Genomic DNA, 21415 nt, shown 5'->3' on the forward strand with positions numbered 1-21415 from the left:
CATTGGCCTTATGGGCTCTCTGTCCTCCAGGAATGCTCTCCAGCTCCAGTTGCTCCCTGCACCTCCTTGCTTGTCCTCATCTTCCTTTGGGGGACAGAGAGGACCCCCATGACAGATTTCCTCACTGCTGCTGACCGGGAAATTCCTGATTGACCAGTGAAGACCACATATCTGGAGGGAAACCAGAGTCCCTTCACACTTCTGCCTCACTGGGCTCGGCTCAGGTGTCTGACTCCAGTCAACTCTTTGCAGGGGAGGCTGATGAAGGGAGGGGCTCGTTCCTGACCACTCACTGTAGGTGTGTGCAAAGGCATTCTGACGTGGCAGGTGTGCTATGGCTGCTTGGCCGGGGACTTTGCTATGAAAACACGGTGCGGGGGCAGCCCCAATGGCTTAGGGGTTTAGCGCCGCCTGCAGCCCGGGGTGTGATCCTGGAGACCCTGGATCGAGTCCCCCGTCGGGCTCCCTGCGTGGAGCCTGCCTCTCCCTCTGCCTGTGTCTCTGCCTCTCTCTCTCTCTGCATCTCTACGTCTGGCTTGGGTGTCACTAAGCTCCCTTCTCCCCTCTGCCCCGGGGTGGGGGTGGGGGGCTGTTGGACCGAGCGCCCCGGAGGTGCCGGCCCCGGAGCCGCGAGAAGGAGCCCAGCCCGGGTGCAGCGCGAGGGCCAATAAATAAATCTTTTTAAAAAAATGCCGGGATCCCTGGGTGGTGCAGCAGTTTGGCGCCTGCCTTTGGCCCTGAGCGCGATCCTGGAGACCCGGGATTGAATCCCACATCAGGCTCCCTGCATGGAGCCTGCTTCTCCCTCTGCCTATGTCTGCCTCTCTCTCTCTCTTTCTCTCTCCTCTTCCCCCTCCCTCCCCCCCCTCTGTGTCTCTCATGAATAAATAAAATCTTTAAAAAAAATTGCCGCACCCTCCCTGACCATGGCATACGTGATCCCATCACCCTGCTCGATTTTTTTAAATGACTTTTCATATTCTAACATACAATATATTGCCCATATATGTGTCATGTTGGTTACTTGTGGTTTGTCTTCCTCCTGGTATGTAAGTTCCAGGAGATCAGGACTTTCATCTGATTTGTTCACTGTCATTTCCCAAATGTCTACAACAGCTTCTGGTACATAACAGTACTCAGTTAATAGGTGTTTAATGAAAAAAAAATGATATTATGTCTGGTAGTATGATATATGGTGATTTTTTAAAAAAGGGGGTGAGAGGCTGGAGTCTGGTAGGGTGGGACTCTCTGAGGTGGCCTCCTCCAGACAGAGGCCTGGTGGGGTGAGGGAGGGGGCCCAGCGCTCTGCGGGAAAGGGCATCCCGGCTCCTGACCACAGTGGGAGCTAGTGACTGGGGGTAAGGTGAACAGAAAGAAACAGGCAAACTGATGGACCCTAAGTGGTGTCTTTTAGACACATCTTCTAATATACGTGAGTTGACTCTAAGATGGATTCCCCCTGCCCCCCTCCGCTTTGTTCCTTCTTTTCTAAACAGCAATATTGGTCTAGAGCATCCTTTGTCAGGGAGAGAATGCTGGGCTTGGAATTGGGAGTCCAGGGCCAGGCTCCCAGCTGGCTGAATTACAGGCTACGTAAGGCCCCTCTGCAGGCCTCCTTTCTCTCATTGCCAATGGGGGAGCCACATGTACCTCCCAGCTTGTCTGAGGGATGAATTTGGACAGTGGATTTAGAAGGACCTGGTTTCCACTTGTCAGCATTTGATGGCTGAGGGTGGTAGGAGAAGACCCAGGAACAGAGTGGAGAGGGCTAGTGCCAAGCGCTAGTCTACATCTGTGTCCAGCATTAACCCTCTTGGTGTCATACTCACTCTGGGATGCAGGCACCGTCCTAATCCAGTTTCCCCATGCCAGAGGTGGACAGAGCCCGGGTCACAGCTGGTGAGATTCCAGCCCAAAGCTACTGTGCTGGGCCATATCCTTGAGCATCAGCACTAAACTCCTTCCTGTGGCACCATACAGAGGGGGAGACTGAGGCTTGGCTGCAGAGTCGCTGGTATGCACACCATGTGCAGAGCAGAGCCTGTACTATGCCTGGGTCTCTCGGCCTCCAGCATATGGCTCTCCCCAGGCACCACCCCTTGTACCTTGTTCAGGTGACTTTGACCCACAGGGTTGACCAGAGGGCAGGAGCATCTGGGAGCCCCTTCCCATCCCCCAGACATAATGGGCAGTCTCCTGTGGCTCTGAAGGTTTGTTCCCAAGGCTTTGCTGGGGCAAAGGTAAAGCTTTCTAGAGCTCCTGGAAAGAAGAAACCTGAGTGTAAATCAGGTTTATGGCTTGGATCATAAAGTGTCTGTTCCCAACTGATGCCCTTGATTCCTTCCATATGAAGCCCTCTGCATTTGGGTCATAGCAGCCCTTGGTGGTTTCATTTATTCAGTTACTAGAAGCTGGATTTTCTGGTGAGTCTTAGATGGGATAGAAAGGACTTAGACACAGTCTGTGGAGGATTCTCAGATTCTCCTGCCCCTTGGCTCTTTGATAGTGATTGAACATAACTTTTCAGCACAGGAGACTTAACTGTGTGCCAGGCCTGTGCTGGGCATCACAGGCAGAGAACTTCTAGGTTAGGATAGGACACGAGGGGATCCCTGGGTGGCGCAGCGGTTTAACGCCTGCCTTTGGCCCGGGGCGTGATCCTGGAGACCCGGGATCGAATCCCACGTCAGGCTCCCGGTGCATGGAGCCTGCTTCTCCCTCTGCCTATGTCTCTGCCTCCCCCTCTCTCTCTCTCTCTGTGTGTGTGTGACTATCATAAATAAATAAAATTAAAAAAAAAAAAGGATAGGACACGAACTTGCAAACTGATAGTTAACAGTATGGGGCGGATAGGGGAGCAAGTGCTGGGGGCTGGGAGGTATGAGGCAGCATCCGAGGCAGCCTGGTGGCAAATCAGGCAGAGCTTCCTGGAGAAGACCTCTAATCTGAGACAAGAGAGGTGAGTTGGATTTATAGCTGCAGGGAGAGGGAATGGCATATGCCAAAACATGAGAAAAGACAGAGCTTAGCTCTGTGACGATAGAGAGAAACCTTATAGCAGGAGGAATGTGTGCATTACTGTGTGGGATGCTCAGAAGGCTTCCTGGAGGAGGTGGCATTTGAGCTGGGTGTCATAGGACAGCTAGAACTTCATCAGCATGTAGAATAGCCTTTGCAGAGGCCTGGAAATGTGAAATGGCACGGTGAGTATGGAGCACAGTAAGCAGTCTCAGCGGGGTGTTACAGACATGCAGGCTGGGGAAGTTGGCTAGACCCATTGATGGAAGGCCTTGCATGTCATATAGCAACTTGAAAGTCCCTCACAGTGTTGCTGGGAAGTCTGTGCAAAGGACCCTGCCTCCTCTTGCCTGCAGTGTCAAGAATAATCTAAGTCGAGTTGCTCTGCCGCTCGTCCTCCCATCAAAGCAAAGCAGCTCTCTGAGCCCAGATTGCCAAGCAGCTGATGTTTACAAGCAACAGCATCCTGCCATCACAATCCTTGTTCATCAGTCTTCATAGGCTTGACTTATTTGACAGGCACTGATCCTTGCTCGTAATGGGGAACAGAAACAAGGCAGCATGCTTGCATGCATTTCAAGGGTATTTGTCAGGGTGGGTGTGGGATGGCCCAGGGGGCTCGGCCCTGGCCACCTGGCACCAGGAGCAGCCCGTGAGGCCGATGCCTGGCAGTGCCTGTGGGTGGGGGAGATGGTCTGTGAAGGAGAGCTTTGGGATTAGCCTAGGGTGGGAAGTATGGAAAGGACAGGCTTTGAGATGGGGCTGCCCTGAGCATGAGACCTGAGTCAAGTACCTCACCCTTGGTGTGAGAGGTAGTAGGCACTCTTCCAGGCAGGGGGACTAAGTGTGGTACTGGCTGGGGCAGTTCTCATTCCAGAAGAAGTGCTCAGGGATCATCAGTTCGTCTCCTTTTCCCCAGCACAGAGGGGCAAACTGGCTCTTCCTGCCTGAGAGGTAGCCACGTCAGGAAGATGTGTTAGGGAAATCCGCCTGTGAGCTTGCCTGGCCCCAGCACCCCGCTACCACCATCACCCCTCCACTGTCCTTACCAACTAAAACTCCATAATTCACAAAGTGCCTCCATATCCTCAGTCTTGTTTGATCTACATAACAACTGCACAGGGCAGAGTTAGTCACCCACAGTTTTCGGGAGAAGAAGCCAAGGCCCAGAGAGGGGAAGTAAGTTCCCTAAGGTCACACAGTTGGCAAATGATGGAGTCAGGACCTGTACCCAGAGCTTTTTCTCAGAGTGCTGGGGCCCCTCCGGCTCCCCCACCTCCCTTCCTCCTTCCCCAGGCAGTACTGGGGCTCTTCCTGAAGGCCCTGGGATGGCTTATTTGTGGGAATCAGCAGGGGGGCAGAGTGGCTCTACACTGTGCAGAGCAGGGCACCAGAGAGGAAAGCACAGGAGCCCAGAGGGGTCAGGAGCGTGCCCTGGAGGAGGTGGCCACAGGGCCAACTTTGTTAGAGTTCTCCGAGAGGAGGAACTTTCCAGGCTCAGGGACCAGCATGGGTACAAAAACCAAGAGGCCAGCTTTTGTTGAAGGATGAGGGTGCTTTTCGTTTGTGGAGGGACAGCTGACATTTCCAGGACTTTACAGTTTTCCTCCTTATAGATCCCTTTTGGGTGATGCTCAGGAAGGGAAGTAAGGCTTTTTGTCCAGATGGATGAGTCAGTCCAGGGAAAGGGATGGAGCTCACAGTCAGATTTGGGTTTAGACCCTACTAGCCTAGGGTGGACCAGGTGTCTTCGGGCAAGTCCCTCTGCCCCTTTGGACCTCTGTGTGAGACATGAGCCAGAAGAGCCTCATATAGGAGGGGGGCTAATGGTCTGATCTGTCCTCAGGTGAGGCCCTGGATTTCACGAGAGCTGAATTGTGGGATTCTTGGGCCTTTGGGTTTAGGTTTCTGTAAGTGAAAAGTAGAAGGGATATTTGTTTCTGAACAGCCCCAGAGAGAAGCCTTTGGCTAGATGCCCTGAGGTCAGGCAGGGGAAGAGACTGGAGGATTAACAGGGTTTGATTCGGAGGCACTTCTGCCTTTGTTGGGCAAAGGAGAATGGGGACCATGAGTACTTTGGCTGAGTAGGGAGGGGGCACCGAAGAGTCCATGTGGTAGCGTGGGACCTGGCCCCAGGGATGGTGGACCACACACAGTTGTGGGACACACACCTGCAATTTTGTGTTTGAACCTGCTATGGTTCCCAATGGCCTCTGAAAGCCACAAGCACCTTGAGAGGCAGGCAGAAAAATGGCAAAAGGATGGGCACCAGGGGCAGATACACCTGAGTCTGAGCCTTGGCCCCACCTCTTTCCATGGAAAGCACTTTGCACAGGACCTGGCTCCAAGCGTTCACTTTGAGGGTTCCAGTGCCCCCAGTCTATCCATCTGTTTGTCCAGAGCTCACACAGCCAGAGCGACCCTCTGGAGCCGGGAGGCCTGGAAGCCACTGGTTGTCAAGTCCCAGCTGGGTTGCTCATTGTTCAGAAGAGCTGGGGGCTCTTTCAAAGGAAACTGCAGTCAATTAGCGGAGAGTGGAATTTGAAAGGCCCAAATCCCTTTTTTCCCCCAAACTTCAAATCTGGTTTTCGTCAGCGGCTTTGAAAACAAATACCAAAAGAACCTTTTTTTTTTTTTTTTAATTTTTTCCCCTCTCCTCTTTTCCCTTCCCTCCCTGTGTATTCTTCTTTCCCAGGCTTTTATCTCTTTGCAGAGTCCCCTCTGGCAGCCTAGCCTGCCTGGCCTGGCCACACCGTGGTGCTGAGCAGGTGGCCATTGGGACATCACAGCCCTTTCCTTTCCAGCACTGGTGCTTGGTGGGGGGAACCCCATGGGGCTATTTGACCTGTGGTTTACAGCGGAGTCCCTCTGACTCATCTCCATACTCCCTGAACCCAGCCCAGAGAAGGTGTGGGTGCCCTAAAGGAGGGGTGGGTGAGGGAAGTGGATGAACAAATGCTTTCAGGGCACAGAGACAATATTATAGTGGGGGGCAGGGTGCATAGAGCCATGGCTTCAGGCAGGTGTCTGGCTTCCCGCCCCTGCCTCATCCATCCATTGAGTTCCTGACTCATTCATTCCAGACATGTCTACCGAACACCCATTCTGGGCCAGTGCCTTTGCCAGGAACCCCAGGTGAATAGACACAGCATTACCCCTAGAAAAGCCCAGAGTCTAGTAGAAAAGAGTATGCACTGCTGTGTCAACCCAGAGTGAGCAGGATGGAGAGAAGTTAGGAGCAGCCGGAGCCAGAAAAGGTGCCATCCTAGCTTGTGGTAGTCAGAAGAGGCTTCCTGGAAGAGGTGGCTGCTGAACCCAGTCCTGAAGGATGAGTAGGAGTTTGCCAAGGAAAGGAGTGAGGGAGGACGTTATGGGCAGAGTGATTCAGAGAGCATAGGCCCAGAGGCAGCAGAGCCAGATTGTTCTGGAGGATGTTGGATAGAGCTGTACTGTAAGAGCAGGTCATGGTGAGAGTTTGGCAGAGGCCTGTGGGGCCTCAAGGGACAGGCTGAGACCTGTGCTGTCTACATCTTGGTATAATTCTCTGTTCTTGGCTGTCCCATTAACTTCTAAGGGAAGGGGGGCTATATCAGGTTGACCTCTGAAACTGTGTGTCATCTGTTATTGTTTAAACTGTAGAATAACCCTCTGAGATAGGTGTTTTATTCCCTTTTTATAGATGAGAATACCGAGGCTCAAAGATAATGAGGTCATAGTCTTGCCATGAATGTCAGCTGAGCCTAGACTCTGAGAGCTGCCTCAGCATAGCCCTGGACATGTGTGTGTGTGTGTGTGTGTGTGTGTGTTTAGGGGAACAGGGTAGGGGTAGGGGCAGCAGAGTGCCTCAGATTGCCTGGGTTTTAAATCCTGCCTTTCCATCTTTGATGGCTTTGGGCCAGCTATTTAAATTTTTTGCACGATAAGTTTCCTCCTCTGTAAAGTGGGCACAGGGGTGGTGCTCCCGACGTCATGGGGCTGCGGTGAGGAGCTGGATAGTCTCAGGGCTCAGCATGGTACCTACTCACAGTACTTGCTTAGTACTTGGCTGTGTTGGTTAGAGGTTCCCCCCGCCCCCCCCCCCCCCCCCCCCGGAGACAGGAAGCTTCAGATCCAGGGCCCACAGAAGGGCATAGTACTGGGGACCTTGGAAACCCTGCCGTCCAATGAAAAGCTGACACTCAGGGAGGGGCAGGTCAGGATTTTTGCCAAGAAAGGTGTGGAGTAACTGGCCTGTTTTTAAACCAGACTCATGGCCTCAATTTTATACTCCTCCCGTTTGGTTACAACAAAAAGTAGTTGAGTCATTAACTGGTGCTGGATGCAAACTCAGGTATTTTTCCTTCTTTCTGGGCGTTCTTCATGAAGGAAGTCTGGGATCTTGGAAGGATGAGTTGGTGTTCACCCTGCCCGAAGCCCGGCTGCCCAGGAACCGGCCTCTGACTTCGGCTGTCCTATCCCTGCTGCGTGGGGTGGCCCAGCACGCAGGCGCACTCGTGGTGGTGTCCTTTCCTTTCCTCTGCTGCTCCTTGACTGGCTGCCCTGGTGCCCCCTGTGCTGAGGGAGGGACCAGTCAGTCCAGTCTCTGGGCTGCCGAGGAAGCTGAGACCGGCCTAGACCGTGGAGCTGGCCAGCTGAACTCTGACTATGCCGTGACCTCGTCACAGGGCTGCTATGTCCCTTGTCTGAGCGCTCACCATACTGGTAATACCACTAGTGACAACTTCCCAAATCCCTAAACTGTGCTGGGCCCTGGGTAAGCTATTCATGCGTAGTATTTTATTTTAGATCTCGTCTCATGATGATCTGTTACGTGTTGTTACCCCTGCTTACAAAACAGAACGGAAGTTGACACACTGAGGCTCCGTGAAATGTCAGAGCTGGCAGGAGAGCCCGCCTTCAGCCAGGTCCATGCGCTGTGGGTTTCCTCAGGCGGAGCCTCATGGAGGGCTGTGAGGAAGACGGAGTCCTGGGGGAGAAAGTGTTCACTCGCCGGGAAGCCCTGCGGGGAGCTGGCCGGCCTCCTTCCTGGCTTCCCCAAGCCCACGGGCCTATAAATACGCACTGAGTAAACGTGGGTCTGCCCCGGGCCCAGGAGAGGGCTGGAAAAAAAGAGCCCCACCCTGTCTCCGAGGTAAGACAGGAAAGAAAATATTATCGTCACCCTCTGGTGGATCTGGGCCCGGCCCTGTCAAACTCTGAATCACCTGAGAGAGTCTGGTTTCGCGGCAACCGCAGGGGAAGGCCAGGGTTCCAACCCAAACAACTTGTGCGCATCTGCTTGGAATTTATTGATTGATTTATGGGGCGCCTCCTGCCAGCCCTGAGGAGATGGACAGGGCCTCTCAGAGCTGCCACCCTGAGGGACGGGGGAGAGGGGAAGGCCAAGGAAAACTCTGACTGCAGCGGGGAAGCCGGCTGTGGGCCTGAGAGGTTTCCCCAGCGGCCTGGCACGAGGGCGGCGGGCTCAGCGGCAGCAGGGGCCTGACGGGGCCGCCAGCCACCTCACCCCAGCCTTACCGGGCTGGCTTGCTGAAGTTCTGGAGAGTGTGGCCATTGTCACACGGCTGCTGTGTGTCTGTCTCCTGGTGTGGTTCCATCTCCAGAACGGCCCAGGAGGGTGGTGGTGTTCCACCTAGTTTACAGACGAGGCTGCCGAGGCTCAGAGAGCATGAGGATCTGTTCCAAGCTACGTGGTTCCGAGGCAGATCCTGATATTGAGGCTTGGGCTGTCAGGATGAAGCTGCAGGGCCTTGGAAGCATCTGGTCCAACTTGCTCCCTCTGCCCTCCACTCCCTGCCCCCTTCGTGTGACTGAGGAATTCCAGGCCCCAGGACCCTGGTGGCCCTCTTTCCACTGGTTCTGCTGCCTGGTTTCCAGTCATCTGGTCAGGTCCCACTTCCTCCTCCAGTGACCTCCCTAACCACTCCCTTCCAGGGTCACTGCTGGTTGTGTGCTAGTTGGCTCCTTCTGCTCATCCCTCCTTTAGCTTCTGGGTAAATGAACTTTTAGGGTGGGAAAGGGGCTTCCTGACAGCCACCTGGCCTGAAGTGACAGGGCGAGGAGCTGGCCAGCAGCACACAGGGAGTACAGCGAGGACACAGACAGAGGACACGCTGCTCCCAGACCCCCGGAGCCTCGCTGTTGCTCTGTGCCGCCTCAGTGGCCCTCCTGGGGGTGGCAGGCAGGCAGATTGGGGAGAGGGGGAAGCCTGGATCAGGTTCAGGACTGGCTTGGCCACTTCTATGCTCTGCGGTGCTGCCGTGATGGCCTCTGGTTAACCCTGTGCGGGTCTTGGCCTCATCTGTCAGCTGAGGGAGGGACCGGGACTTCTGACCAGCTGGGCCTAAGCTGACCTGGAGGAAGCTTGTCCTTTTCGGCCAATATCTGTTTTGCTCAATTTTTCCTTCCTACAGCCAACGCCCAGTGGAGTTGCTGTGATGGTAATGAGGAGGCAGGCACCCTTGCCTTCCGATTTTTGGTGTACGGCACCAAGCAGGCCTATAGTTATTATCTATCAAGATGAAGAGACACAGAGAAACCTCTTTGCCTAGAGACACCTTTCCTGGCCTCCTCCTACCCCCTCCACATGCACTGCCTTGAACATAGTACGGCAGTTACCTCCATCGTGTGGGATCCCTCTTCACACCCAGACATAGTGATCTCTCTAAGCCCACATTGGAACCTGGCTGTCTCCTGCCCTCAGGATAGCAGCCAGGCTCTAGGATCTGGCCCACAGGGGCCAGCGTCTCCCGGGCATGTCCAGTCCGTGTCCTGACATCAGATCCTCCAGCCAGGCCTCCCGAAACACCAAGCTATTTCACACCCACATCCTCTGCTCACACATGTCCTCTTTTAGGAATATCCTCTCCCCTGCCTGTAGGCATATGCCTACCCGTCACTGCTTGGCACATGGTAAGTGCTCAGCAATTTTGGTAGTGGTGGTGGTGCTCACGGGACAGATAGTGACATTTCTCTCCCCTTGATGGAGTCACTGGCAGGCCTCTGTTGGACACGCTCTGCCCTGTGCTGTGAGCCAAGGCTTGCAGGACCCTTGCAAACTGGAAGTAGAGCATCTCTTCCAGCTGGGAGGTCAGTCTCAGCCTTGCGGGGGGCGGGGGGTATTTTGGATCCTAGCCAACATCATAGACAAAAGTGAACAAGTGAAGCTCAGTTGTACTATTCATCCCTAAGTCTGGAACAGTTTGATTTTACCACCCTTGGGATACAGTCCAGATTCTTAGTACCTGGGCTTCAAATATGGGTGCAATCTTGTGCACATATTCATACATTTTTCTGGGAGGGATAGTCTACAGTTTCATATGTTACAGGAGTGACCCCTCTGGTCTCAGTGACCGCCCCCCCCCATTCCTGGTTGACACTTTACCTTCAGGGACCCACTTGTAGCTCCCCAGTCCCAGACATCCTCTCTGACCCTCCTTCAAACACTAATACCCGCTCATTGTCTGTTGCTTAGTTTAGAAGGCTCCTCCTCCTGGAAGCCTCTCCTGACCTTACAGGCTGGGTCAGACACCTTCTTGTTCCCTCCATCCCACGTGGCTACTGTCAGCCTGCTGCGGAGGGGCTGAATCTCAATGTGCCCCTGTGTATCCCAACAGCCACCCAGTGTGGGCCCAGCCTAGGGCTAGTGCTGGGCATCTGCTCAGTGAATAGCAGCAGAAATGATCTCGAAGATGGCAGAAACTGATGGGTGTGGGTGAAGTAGGAAGGCCCTGCCTAGGAAATGGAACTCTGCGGCTACTGTCACAGTCCACTTCTTCATTGCTTGGCAAGCACTGGCTGGGTCATGCTGCAGGTGCAGTGTTAGGGGCACAGGTGAAGCAGACCTGGTCTTGCCCACGAGGCACTAAAGAAGCAGAGGTCAGGACAGTGAAGCGTGCAGAGGAGTACAAGAGTGGCTCCGGTCCCCAGAATGCAGGGGAGTCTAGAACAAATCACAGGTAGAGAGCAGCGGTAGGTGGAGGTATCAGGTCGTGAGTGGGTTCACAGACGACCGAGCGAGCTGCTTGCTAAATGACTGAGTGAGGGAGTAGACGCAGGATTAAAGGCTGGTAAAGCAAAAACAAAAACAAAATAAAAACAAAGAAACAAAAAACAGGTAAAACTCAAGTTGCAGTGAGAGGTGGGAACACTGTGTGGGCTAGAATCAGAAAAGCCTGGGTGTGGATGTCAGCTGCATGCCTCCATTCTACATCTTTGCATTTCTTTTTCTCGCCTTTCCATTCTGGCTAGGACCTCCTTACTATAACATTTAACATTATTATATAAAATAGAATATAGACTATTGTAGGAGTGGAAGGTGGAGGATGGAAGAGAGGAAGAATATCCTCGTCTGCTTCCAGCATCAGAGGGAAAGCTTTCAACGTTTTACCACTAACTGGTGGCTTTTCGTAAATACTCCTTATCATATGAAGAAAGCTCCTTTCTGTTACTGATTGACTGGAAGTTTTCTTTTTAAATCATGGGTGGATATTGAATGATATCAAATGCTTTTTCTGCGATTATTGAGATGCTTACATTATTTTTGTTTTTAAATCTGATGTGGTGAATAACATTAAATGACTTCTTAATGTTAAACCAATTTTGAGTTCCTTGGATATACTCAATCTGGTAATTATGGGTTTTTTTCCCCATTTACCTACTACTGGATTAAATTTGCTAATATTTTAGTTAGAATTTTCCCATTGTTGCTCATGAATGAAATTGACTTGTAATTGCCCTTCCTCATACTGTCATTTTTGAAATTCAATAGCAGTAGTTTTCTTAGCTAGTGAATTGTGGATTATTTTCTCTTCTAGTTTCTGGAAGAATGAGAGATTAGAATTATTTCTTCCTTGAGTGTTGGGTAGCAATCACTGGAAAAGCCATCTGGACCTGGAATTTTCTTTATGGGAAGATTTTAACCAGCTAAGCCACCCAAGTGCTCCATCTTTGTAAGAAGATTTTTAGATCATTTTTTCAATTACTTAAATGCCTGTAGAATGATTCAGGTTTCTACTTCCCTCAATTTTGGTAAATTATATGTTCCTGGAATTTGTTCATTTTGACTGCATGTCAAAATTATAGGCATAAACATATTCATAATATTCTCTAAACATCTTTATATTGCCTGTAACATCGAGTGTGGACTCACCTTTCATCCTTGATACTACTTTTTTATTCATGCTGTTTTTCTCTTGTTATCTGTCTTGTCAGTTGTCGATCTTACTCATCTTTTCAAAGAACCAACTTTAATTTATTGATCTCTATTGTGTGTGCACATGTGTGTATATTTTCTATATTATTGGTTTCTGCCTGTATCTTTGTAATTTCTTTTTGCTTTATTTCTTTTTTTTTTTTTTAACATCTTGGAACGGCTATTTATTTAACTCATTAAAATCTCAATACTTCTTTTCTAATAAATGCTTTGAAGACATTAAAAAACTAATATTTCTTGATCCCTCAACTTCTATCTTGTAACCTTTCTAAAGATGGCGGGGGGGGGGACGGCCAAGGGGGGGGGGAAGCATAAAAAGCTCATGCGCGCAGCCGCAGAACAGCAAGGGAGAGGGGACCCTACAGAGAACGCAGATTGCAATGATTTAGGATAACAATTTGTGACCAGACTTGCGCCCAAGGACGGTAGAAGTGCAGCCTCCTCTAAACTACTCTGAGGCAGGGGGTGCGGAGGATCATTCCGATTGGCCAACAGTTAAAGAGAGGGATTGGATTACCTCTGGAATCACCTGGGATGTTTTGAATGGCAACTATGACCACCCAGCCTTCTGGGCCCTCCCCCCATGGCCAATGGAAAGCCTGGTGATCCCAAGTCAGCCCCAAACTGGAATCCACCCACATGTCCACCATCAGTAGAATGGATAAATAAGTTGTTGTGTGTGCATGCAATGAGATACTACACTGCAATGAAAATGAACAAACTCCTGCTACAGGCAACCTGGATGAATCTCACAAACACGGTGTTGAGTGAAAGGAGCCAGACAGAAAAGAATGCAGACTCTCTTCACAGAGGTCCTCCAGGATTAGGGGGACCAATGATTCCACCACTGCTGAGCCTCCCACCTCCTCCCAGGGGCAGAGGCCCAATCCGGGGAGGCCTGGGCCCCAGGTGCGGCCCATATGGTCGTGGCTGGTGGGGGGCCAATACTGAACCTCCTTTTCCTGGACCAGGCCATGGGAGTCCTTCCAGAAGAGGCTTTCACAAAGAGCAGAGAAATCCCCAAAGGCTCAAAAGTTGGTCTCTTATCAAAAATACCTGCCCGCCCAAGGATGGCCCCCAAGTTATGGAAGACAAATCAAACCGCCCTGTCTGCCGACACTTTGCCAAAAAGGGCCACTGTCGATATGAGGACCTCTGTGCCTTCTACCACCCAGGTGCCAATGGACCTCCTCTGTGAGACTGTGCCTTCCCATCCAGGCTGGAAGGAGCCCTCTGACCTAGCGGCCATGTATTTCCCTGTGGCCCTGTGACGGCTACTGTGAGGCTGTTCCACCCACCACCCTCAGTCAGTGACACCCACCCCATCTCTAACCTCCCCCATTTGGGGTCCAGAGTTTTGTTTCATCACTGGTGCCCAGCGTGTGGGCTTTCTTCCAATCCAGCCTCCAGAGACTCGCCTTCAGGACCCCACCTTTGCTCTCTTCAACTGCCTCCTGGATCCTCTTCCCCTTCGCTGATTGACTGCTGAACAGGAAACCTCTTTGGTGCTATTTCTTGTGCGTCTGTCCACCCAGCCCTCGGCACTGCCCTCGATTCCTAAGAGCCCTGGAGCAGTTTCCTACCATTCCCTTCTTCTAGCTGCTTGTTTTAAGTCCTTTTTATGTGACAAACCCTACCCCCAAAGTTGCCAGTTGCTCTGTGAAACTCACCAGGTTGACCTGGGGTCAAGTATGGATGACTGGTGCAGAGTTACTCCCTGAAAGGCCACTCTCCCTGCTTTTGGATTTTGTAGATCCTGCATCAGTAGCATGATCCCCACCATTCTGGTCTGTGATCACTGTGCTTTGTGAAACTGTGCATCCCCTTGTACGTAGCCTTTCTCAGTGTCCGTGGCATCATTGTGACTTCCCAACACTAGAGTAAGTTTTTCTGCCAAAACGAGTGAGGCTCTTGATGCCCTCTAGACTTTCCACACCTCCCAACATGGGAGAATTGTGAAACTTTCCGCAAGACTGCCTCCCTGGTCTCCCCATTCTCCTGGTGTCGGTTTTTTGGGGTTTGACACAAGCCCATGAGATGTCCTCTAAAGCCTCTTATGGGCTATCCTATCTCCTCTCCAGCCCACTTTAGTTAGAGTACATCATTGTGAGGCCACCAGCCCTTTCGTCTGAATTCTGTGAATCTCCACCTGGCCTACCCTTGGGTGGAACCTGGACGGTACTGTCACCCTCGTCTAACCTTCCCTACATCCCTGGCACTGGTTGTTTTCTGTAAAAACGGCAGTGAACAGGTTCGGTTTTGCACTGGCCCTGAGGAAATGGGTCAGGAGTTGTGTGGGCAAGAGGGAAGGATGAGAGCCGTTAGAGAACTGAGAATGAAATTTTTTTCTTTTTAACATTTTTTATATTAGTAATAAATATATTGTAGTGGAAACAAAAAATGCAGTGGAAACAAAAAAAAAACTAATATTTTCTTAAGTACTGCTTTAGCAGCATCTCAGAAGTTTTGATATGTAGACGTTTCATTATCAACCTGTTCAAAATATTTTGTAGTTCTCATTGCATCTTTGAGTCATGTGTGGTTATGGAACATGTTTCTTAATTTCTAAATATATGAGATTTCTCATTCTCTCTTACATTGTGGTCAGAGGACATGTTCTATTCATTTAAGTCTTTTGAAATTTATTGAGAGTTGTTTTGTGGCCCAGTTTTGACTGTGGACCCTCTTCTCACTTTCTCAAGAACACCATCGCTCTGGTGATTCTTCCCTTTTGTCCTGTATCAGTTTTTGCCTCCCTCCCGGCTTGTTGCCATCACCATACAAGCCTGCTATTGTTTCTGACATCTTTTAAAAAACAATTCACAATCCTGTCCTGACTATGTATCTACCTCCAGTCTGCTTCTCTTTTCCTTCCCACCTGTCTGAGCCTGGTTTTCCCTGCAGGTGGAGATTTTCATGCTCTAGTATAGGTAGTTTCCTTGGGAGGTGATTCCAGGGACCCCAAATGAGAGATGGGGGGTTGAAACAGGACAGAGGCAGAGGGATAGCTTATCGAGAGCCCCTCCCACATGCATCTCAGAGCACTGTCAAGGAGGAAGTATTGATTCCTGGGTACCTGTACCCACTGGCCAAGGATGCTCTGGAGCCTTAACCCCTTCCCATGTTAGGGTTGGGTGTGTGAGGTTGCATTACACACGCTTGTTTTATAGGAGGCACTGCAAATCACCATTGCCTGAGGCCCTGCAGCAGTGACCACAGTAAGGGGCAGTGGGGAAGATGTCAAAGGAGCATAGGAGAAGTCTGGGGATGCATTTTAGCAAGCTGGGAGAGCTGCCTGCGCTCAGCATCTCAAGTTTCTCTCCTCTCGTTACTTTGTGAGTAATCTCCAACCAGCGTTTTACACTCCCCCAGCAGCTCTGGTTCAGGTTTCTGGTGGCTTCCATGTGGCCAAATCTAGATGACAACTCTTAGTCCTTACTTTAGTTGTCCTCTGAGCAGCTTTGGACATGATAGATCACTCTCTGCTCCTTGAAACAGTTCTTTCTCTCAGCATTGGGATGCTGCTGAGACTGGTTTTCCTTCTGTGCCTCTGGCCAACCCTGTCAGCCCTCCGACCTCTAAAACTGGTGTGCCTACGCTTAGTCCTTGGACTGCTTTCTTTGCTGTTTATACTCACCCTCTTGGTGGTCTCATCTATATCACTGCATTTCAAATACCATCGATCTGCTCTTGGTCCAAAGTATGTCCCTGGCCCTGATCTGCCCCCCTGAACTCCAGACCTGTCAGTCCAGTTGCTCTTCAGCATTTGCATGTCAGAAAAGACCAAGACAGACTTCCTGATGGTCTCCCCGAAACTGGGTCCTTCTTCTGTGTTTCCTGTCCCCGTAAATGGCAACTCCATCTTCATAGGTCTTGAGGATATAAAATGGACTCCTTTTTCTTGCATTCCCCATAGGTGCTCTGTCAGTAGATTCTGATGCCTCTACGCTCACCACATAACCACAATCCAGCCCCTTCCCACTGCTTTGGCGGCAGCCAATGTCATCTCACTGATGGATTGCAGGGGCCCCTTAGCTGGTTCTCTGTCTCCGTCTTGCCCCGTCAACACGGTGGCCTGAGAGATCTTATTAAAGCAGTGGTTCTGAACCAGAGCCGTTTTGTTCTGTAGAGAACACTTGGCAGCGTCTGAAGACATTCTTAATTGTCACGACTGGTTGTGTGTGCATATGGGTGCATGCATGCTACTAAGGATGCTGTTAAACATCCTGCAATGTAGAGACAGCCCCCCAGGACAAAGAATTATCCAGCTTGTAATGTCAGTAGTGCTGGAGTTGAAAAACCCTGTGTTAAAAACATTAGTAATGCTGCTCTTTTGCTTAAAACTTACCCAAACAAATCATCTTATCCAGATGTGGAGGTAAAACTAGATCTGTATAAAGCCCTGTGAGGTCCAATGTGATATCCACACACATATACACCCTTCTATACACCTCTCATTACTCTGGTCTCTGGATCCTCCTTTGTGCCCTCAGGCTTACTCCTCTCCAGCCACACTGGTTTGCTGCTGATTCTGGAGCATGTTAGGTTTCCAGCTGTCTCAGGGCCTTGGCACTGGCTGTTTCCTCTGCCTGGAATGTCCTCCTCCTCTCAAGCCCTAACATCCTGAGGCTCAGTGCCTCACCTGCTTCAGGTCTTTAGCCAAGTGACACTTCTTAATGAGGCCTTCCCTGAACATCCTATATAGAAGTACATTTTCCCCTCAGATACCTACTCCTGTTTTATTTTTCTCCTTATGACTAATATTCCATATAAGTTAAGTTTTCATTTTACTTATCTTACATCCCCCTTTAGAAGATGTGCTCTGTAAGAGCAGAGGTTGTTACCCATATTATTCACTCCTGTATTCCTAGCACTGAGAATAGTCCCCAGTGCATAGCAGGCACTCAACAAAAATGTGATGAATGAATGATGAATGAATAATGTTTTGTAAAGTGTAAGTACATGCATGTGATATTTGTGATTATTATTACACTATGGTGCTACTAAGGGAGATGGTAGAAACTCTGCCATAAGGTCTTGAAAAAAAATAACACAGATGGGGACAATTGGTTAACTATTTGGGGAAAAAAATAAAGTTAAATCCTCACCTACATTATCCTGCAAAATACATTCCAGATGGATTAAGGAGTTAAGTGTGAAAAATGAAGCCACACAAAAAAATTAGAAGGTATTATAGGGAAATATTTATCTTATGTCTGGTTGGAAAAGGACTAGCTTTACATAAAGCCCCTGGAAATGATCTCAACCAGGGACTGTTACATTGGACCTTGTGAAAATTTAGAGCACTTTCACATGTAAAAATTTATAAACAATAAAAGGCAATCAACAAAGCGAGTAAAGCATTTGCTACAGAGAGCAAGCCTGATGTCTTCAATACATAATAAAGCCACCCCAAGGGCAGCCCCAGTGGCGCAACGGTTTGGCGCTGCCTGCAGCCCGAGGTGTGATCCTGGAGACGCAGGATCGAGTCCCATGTCGGGCTCCCTGCTTCTCCCTCTGCCTCTCTCTCTCTCTCTCTCTGTCTATGAATAAATAAATAAAATCTTTAAAAAAAAGCCACCCCAAAATGATAAGAAAAATGGAGAAAGAACAGGAACAGGCTATCAACAAAAGAAGAAATGCAGTTAGCATTCCCCACCTTGGCATTAAACCCCAAATAAAAACGGAATAATCATTTTGGTATCACAAATTAGCAAACACAAAGGAAATCCTGTTCCTTCTCGCTGCAATGTGCAATGAAGGCGGCCCTCAGCAGTCAACTGGTGTGAGTATGAACTGGGACCGTCTTTCTGGAGGGCAGCCTGACAGTATGTTCCACAAACCTGGAAAATATTCAGTCTCGTTGACTCAGGAATTCCTCCTTTTGGAAGTTATCCTGAGGAAGCATTCAGAGATGCAGACAGTGATTTATGTTCAGCAAATAATACTCATCACAGCATTATTTATGACAGTAAAAAACCAGGAACAACCTAAATGTCTAACAATAGGGAATAACTACATTATAATGAATCCCATAATGGAATACTATGCAGCCATCCAGAAGGGATTTGTTGTTGTGGTTGTTTAAAGATTTTATTTATTCATTGGAGACACACAGAGGCAGAGACATAGGCAGAGCAAGAAGCAGGCTCCCTGCGGAGAGCCCAATGCAGGACTTGATCCCAGGGCCCAGGGATCACGCCTGGAGCCGAAGGCAGATGCTCAACCACTGAGCCACCCAGGTGCCCCCAAGAAGGGAGTTTTTGAGGGACCCCTCATGGCAAGAGGGAAATGCTCATGATTTGTGTACAAATACTAAACAAATGTCAGTATGTAGTAAGATGCTAAATATTTGTATATGTATTTGTACATGTATACGTCTCTATGCACAGACATGTTCATACACATAGGTGTAATGAAAAAAATGAACCTATCAAAATCTAAGCAGTCTGAGAGATGAGATTATGGAAGTATTTTTATTTATTTTTTTTAAATGTTTTTAATTTTTTTTTTTATTTATTTTTGATAGTCACACACACAGAGAGAGAGAGGCAGAGACACAGGCAGAGGGAGAAGCAGGCTCCATGCACCGGGAGCCCGACGTGGGATTCGATCCCGGGTCTCCAGGATCGCACCCTGGGCCAAAGGCAGGCGCCAAACCGCTGCACCACCCAGGGATCCCCTATGGAAGTATTTTTAATTCTTAAAGGTTTTCCTCCAAAAATTCATCATAAATCAACATGTACAGTTAGTTAGCTGCGGATATATCTCAGAAGGGAAAACCCAAGGTCACATATTGCATGGTCTGTGACGGCTTTCTCAAGGCTGTGTGTGTATGCAGGAAAGAACAAGAAGGCTCTCCGGGCTTTCTAGAGTTCACTTGTTGTAGCCCTTGATGATGTAGTCAGGGAGACTCCTTGCCCTCATGGTGCTTGCATTCCAGTGGCGCAGACAGTGAGCACATAGAGGACATATAGGTAATAGCATGAGCTAGGAAGAAAATGGAAGCAGGTGAGGGGATAGTGAGAGATTGGGTCTAGGGAGGGTGGAGAAGGCCTCTTGTGGAAAGTGAAATCTGAGTGACAAGAGGCAGCCATCCATAACCTGTCTAGGGCAGCGCCCATCAGGTGGAGGAAACAACGAGTGCAAGGGCCCAGAAAGAGGAACAAGCTGCCAGTGTGGGATGGGGCCAGCATGTCTGCAGCGTGGCAGGGAGAGTGCAACAAGATGCACAGGGATGTTTCTCCTTCTCTTACCTTTAGGGGGTTGCCTACTCTCCAAGACCATCTCATGACTCATTTGTTTCCAGAGCACCATTCTGAGCCAGGCACTGGACCAGGAAGGGAGGCTAGAGGGAGAACTAGAGAGAGAACCTCAGGCACTAACTTCAGGGGGTCTGGGGTGGCTTATTCATGGGGAGATCTAGGAGGGCTTCAGGGAGGAAACATTTGAGCTGGGCCTTGAAAGATAAGTAGGAATGAATTGGCCATGTTGAAGTGGGTAGAAGGGCATTTCAGGAGAGGGAAGAGCATGAAGCAGGGGGTGGGGTAGGCATACGTACAGGTCTAACAGGGAATGGCAAAGTGCTGTCGGGCCTGCACTCTGACTCTGCGGGGGTGCGTTGAGTGTATGTGCAGCAGTCTTGGCAGATCAGACCAGAGATGTGGTTTGGAGCCAAGCAGTTTGAAGGGCCTTGACTGTGCCAGGCCAGAGAGGTGAGACTTTCTACTCCTGAGGATCGGTGGTGGCCAGATGCAAGGTAGGCTGGCACCAGACTGTCTGCAGCAGGGTTCTCTGGGATGCTCAGAGAAGTGCATCTTCCCAGCCCATATCCCCCGAGATTCTGATCTGATTTGTCAAAGGCAAAATCCAGATATATTGTTCAAATCCCTGGAGTGATTCTCCTGTGCCAGAGTTTGGAGCCCACTGCCGAGGATGAGGAGTATGAACAGGGAGAGTCAGGACTCGTCCTTCGCCCTGGGAGCCCTCCCTGGTGGTCACCCCTTCTGGCCTCTTGGGGGTGTTGTTTCCTGTTCCTGTATTTGAGCCTGTGGTCATTACGTCTAACTCGTCTCTGCATTTTGTACGACTAGCCGCTGATACTCCGCACATAGTAGAGTGCACTTGGGCCGGCTGTGCTGGCGAGGGAGGCGGGGCTCTGATAGTGCAGGGAGGGCCTGTGTGGCAGAGGTGGCCTGGATGCACCTGCTTGATTGTGGCTGAGTTACTTCACCTTCTGAGCTTCAGGTTCCTTGTTTGGTAGGTGGAGGGTAATTATCTCTCCTGCTAGTTACATTAGTATATAAAGTAGCTGGTACTTAAGATCTGCCTAAGCCCTATGTTGGCACTATGTCTGGTTCTTGGTTCTATCCCTGCTGCTGGTAGAGAGTGGGCATCAAAACTGTGTTGAAAGAATCAGTGAGGTGCTCTAATATACTAGCTTCCTTCCCTCGTCATCCTCCTCCCTTGGTGGATGTGATCCTGGTGTTCAGGTGCTGGGGCATTGGGGAATTCAGTTAAAAGAGCATAGATCATCTCCTGTGTGTCTGTGGGAAGATGCAGGGATGGATAGGGTCATATCTGTTTGAGACAAGACTTCTGGGGATCAATAAGGCAGACACAAAAATGCTCTAATTCAGGGTATGTTCGTGAGGGCAGAGACCAACCAAGGCCAAGTCCTGGCATGATGGTGAGCTCAGGAAAGGACCACTGACAGCACCCCAAGTAGAGAGCATGGGAAGGCCGAAAGGACCAGTGGTGGGCAAGGTCCCACTCCTCAAGGTGTCTTGAGGAGTGGGACCTTCAGGGTGCCTGGAGCTCATGCCCTTGTGGTCTGCCTCTCTCTCTCTCTCCCTTGTGGTCTCTCTGTCTCTCTGTCTCTCTCTCTCTAAGATTTTCTGTGCTCTCACGTCAGGCTGTTTCTTTTCCTATATCCTGTTGGGTGGAAAGAGCAGAGCTTTAGAGTCAGGGAGGCCAGGCTGTATGGCTTGGAACAAGTTCTCTTGGAGCATCTTAGGGTCCTCTTACATAACATGGGGACAGTATTATGTTCCTCACATGACTGGCATTGTGGCTGAAATAAAACTCATACCAAGCCCAGTGCCTGGCACACAGCAGGTACATAATTAATGCCAGTCCTTATGTCCTCCTCCCTTCCTGTCCCACCTCTCCTCTGGTTGACAG

The 21415-nt window shown here is 50.1% G+C and overlaps 2 protein-coding genes across 2 annotated transcripts in view; both read left to right on the plus strand.

The window, feature by feature from the left end:
- The window catches only part of GLIS1 (GLIS family zinc finger 1), a 231347-nt gene that overhangs the window by 96007 nt on the left and 113925 nt on the right, over positions 1-21415 (plus strand).
- LOC121499835 (proline-rich protein 3-like) lies at positions 6988-13430 on the plus strand. The gene is made up of 5 exons (XM_041771029.1): positions 6988-6998; positions 7117-7210; positions 9899-9930; positions 12797-12873; positions 13030-13430. The coding sequence occupies exons 1-5, from the start codon at positions 6988-6990 to the stop codon at positions 13428-13430; spliced, it is 615 nt and encodes a 204-aa protein (XP_041626963.1).

The sequence above is a fragment of the Vulpes lagopus genome, chromosome 10, assembly GCF_018345385.1.
Source record: "Vulpes lagopus strain Blue_001 chromosome 10, ASM1834538v1, whole genome shotgun sequence".
In the NCBI taxonomy this organism is placed as follows: Eukaryota; Metazoa; Chordata; class Mammalia; order Carnivora; family Canidae; genus Vulpes; species Vulpes lagopus.

Bases quoted from the DNA above. Each gene is read 5' to 3' on its own strand.
- LOC121499835 (XM_041771029.1), top strand. The intron at 9,931-12,796 runs GTAAGTGCTCAG...ATGACCACCCAG, and splicing joins CCGTCACTGCTTGGCACATG to CCTTCTGGGCCCTCCCCCCA. The intron at 12,874-13,029 runs GTCCACCATCAG...AAAAGAATGCAG, and splicing joins AAACTGGAATCCACCCACAT to ACTCTCTTCACAGAGGTCCT.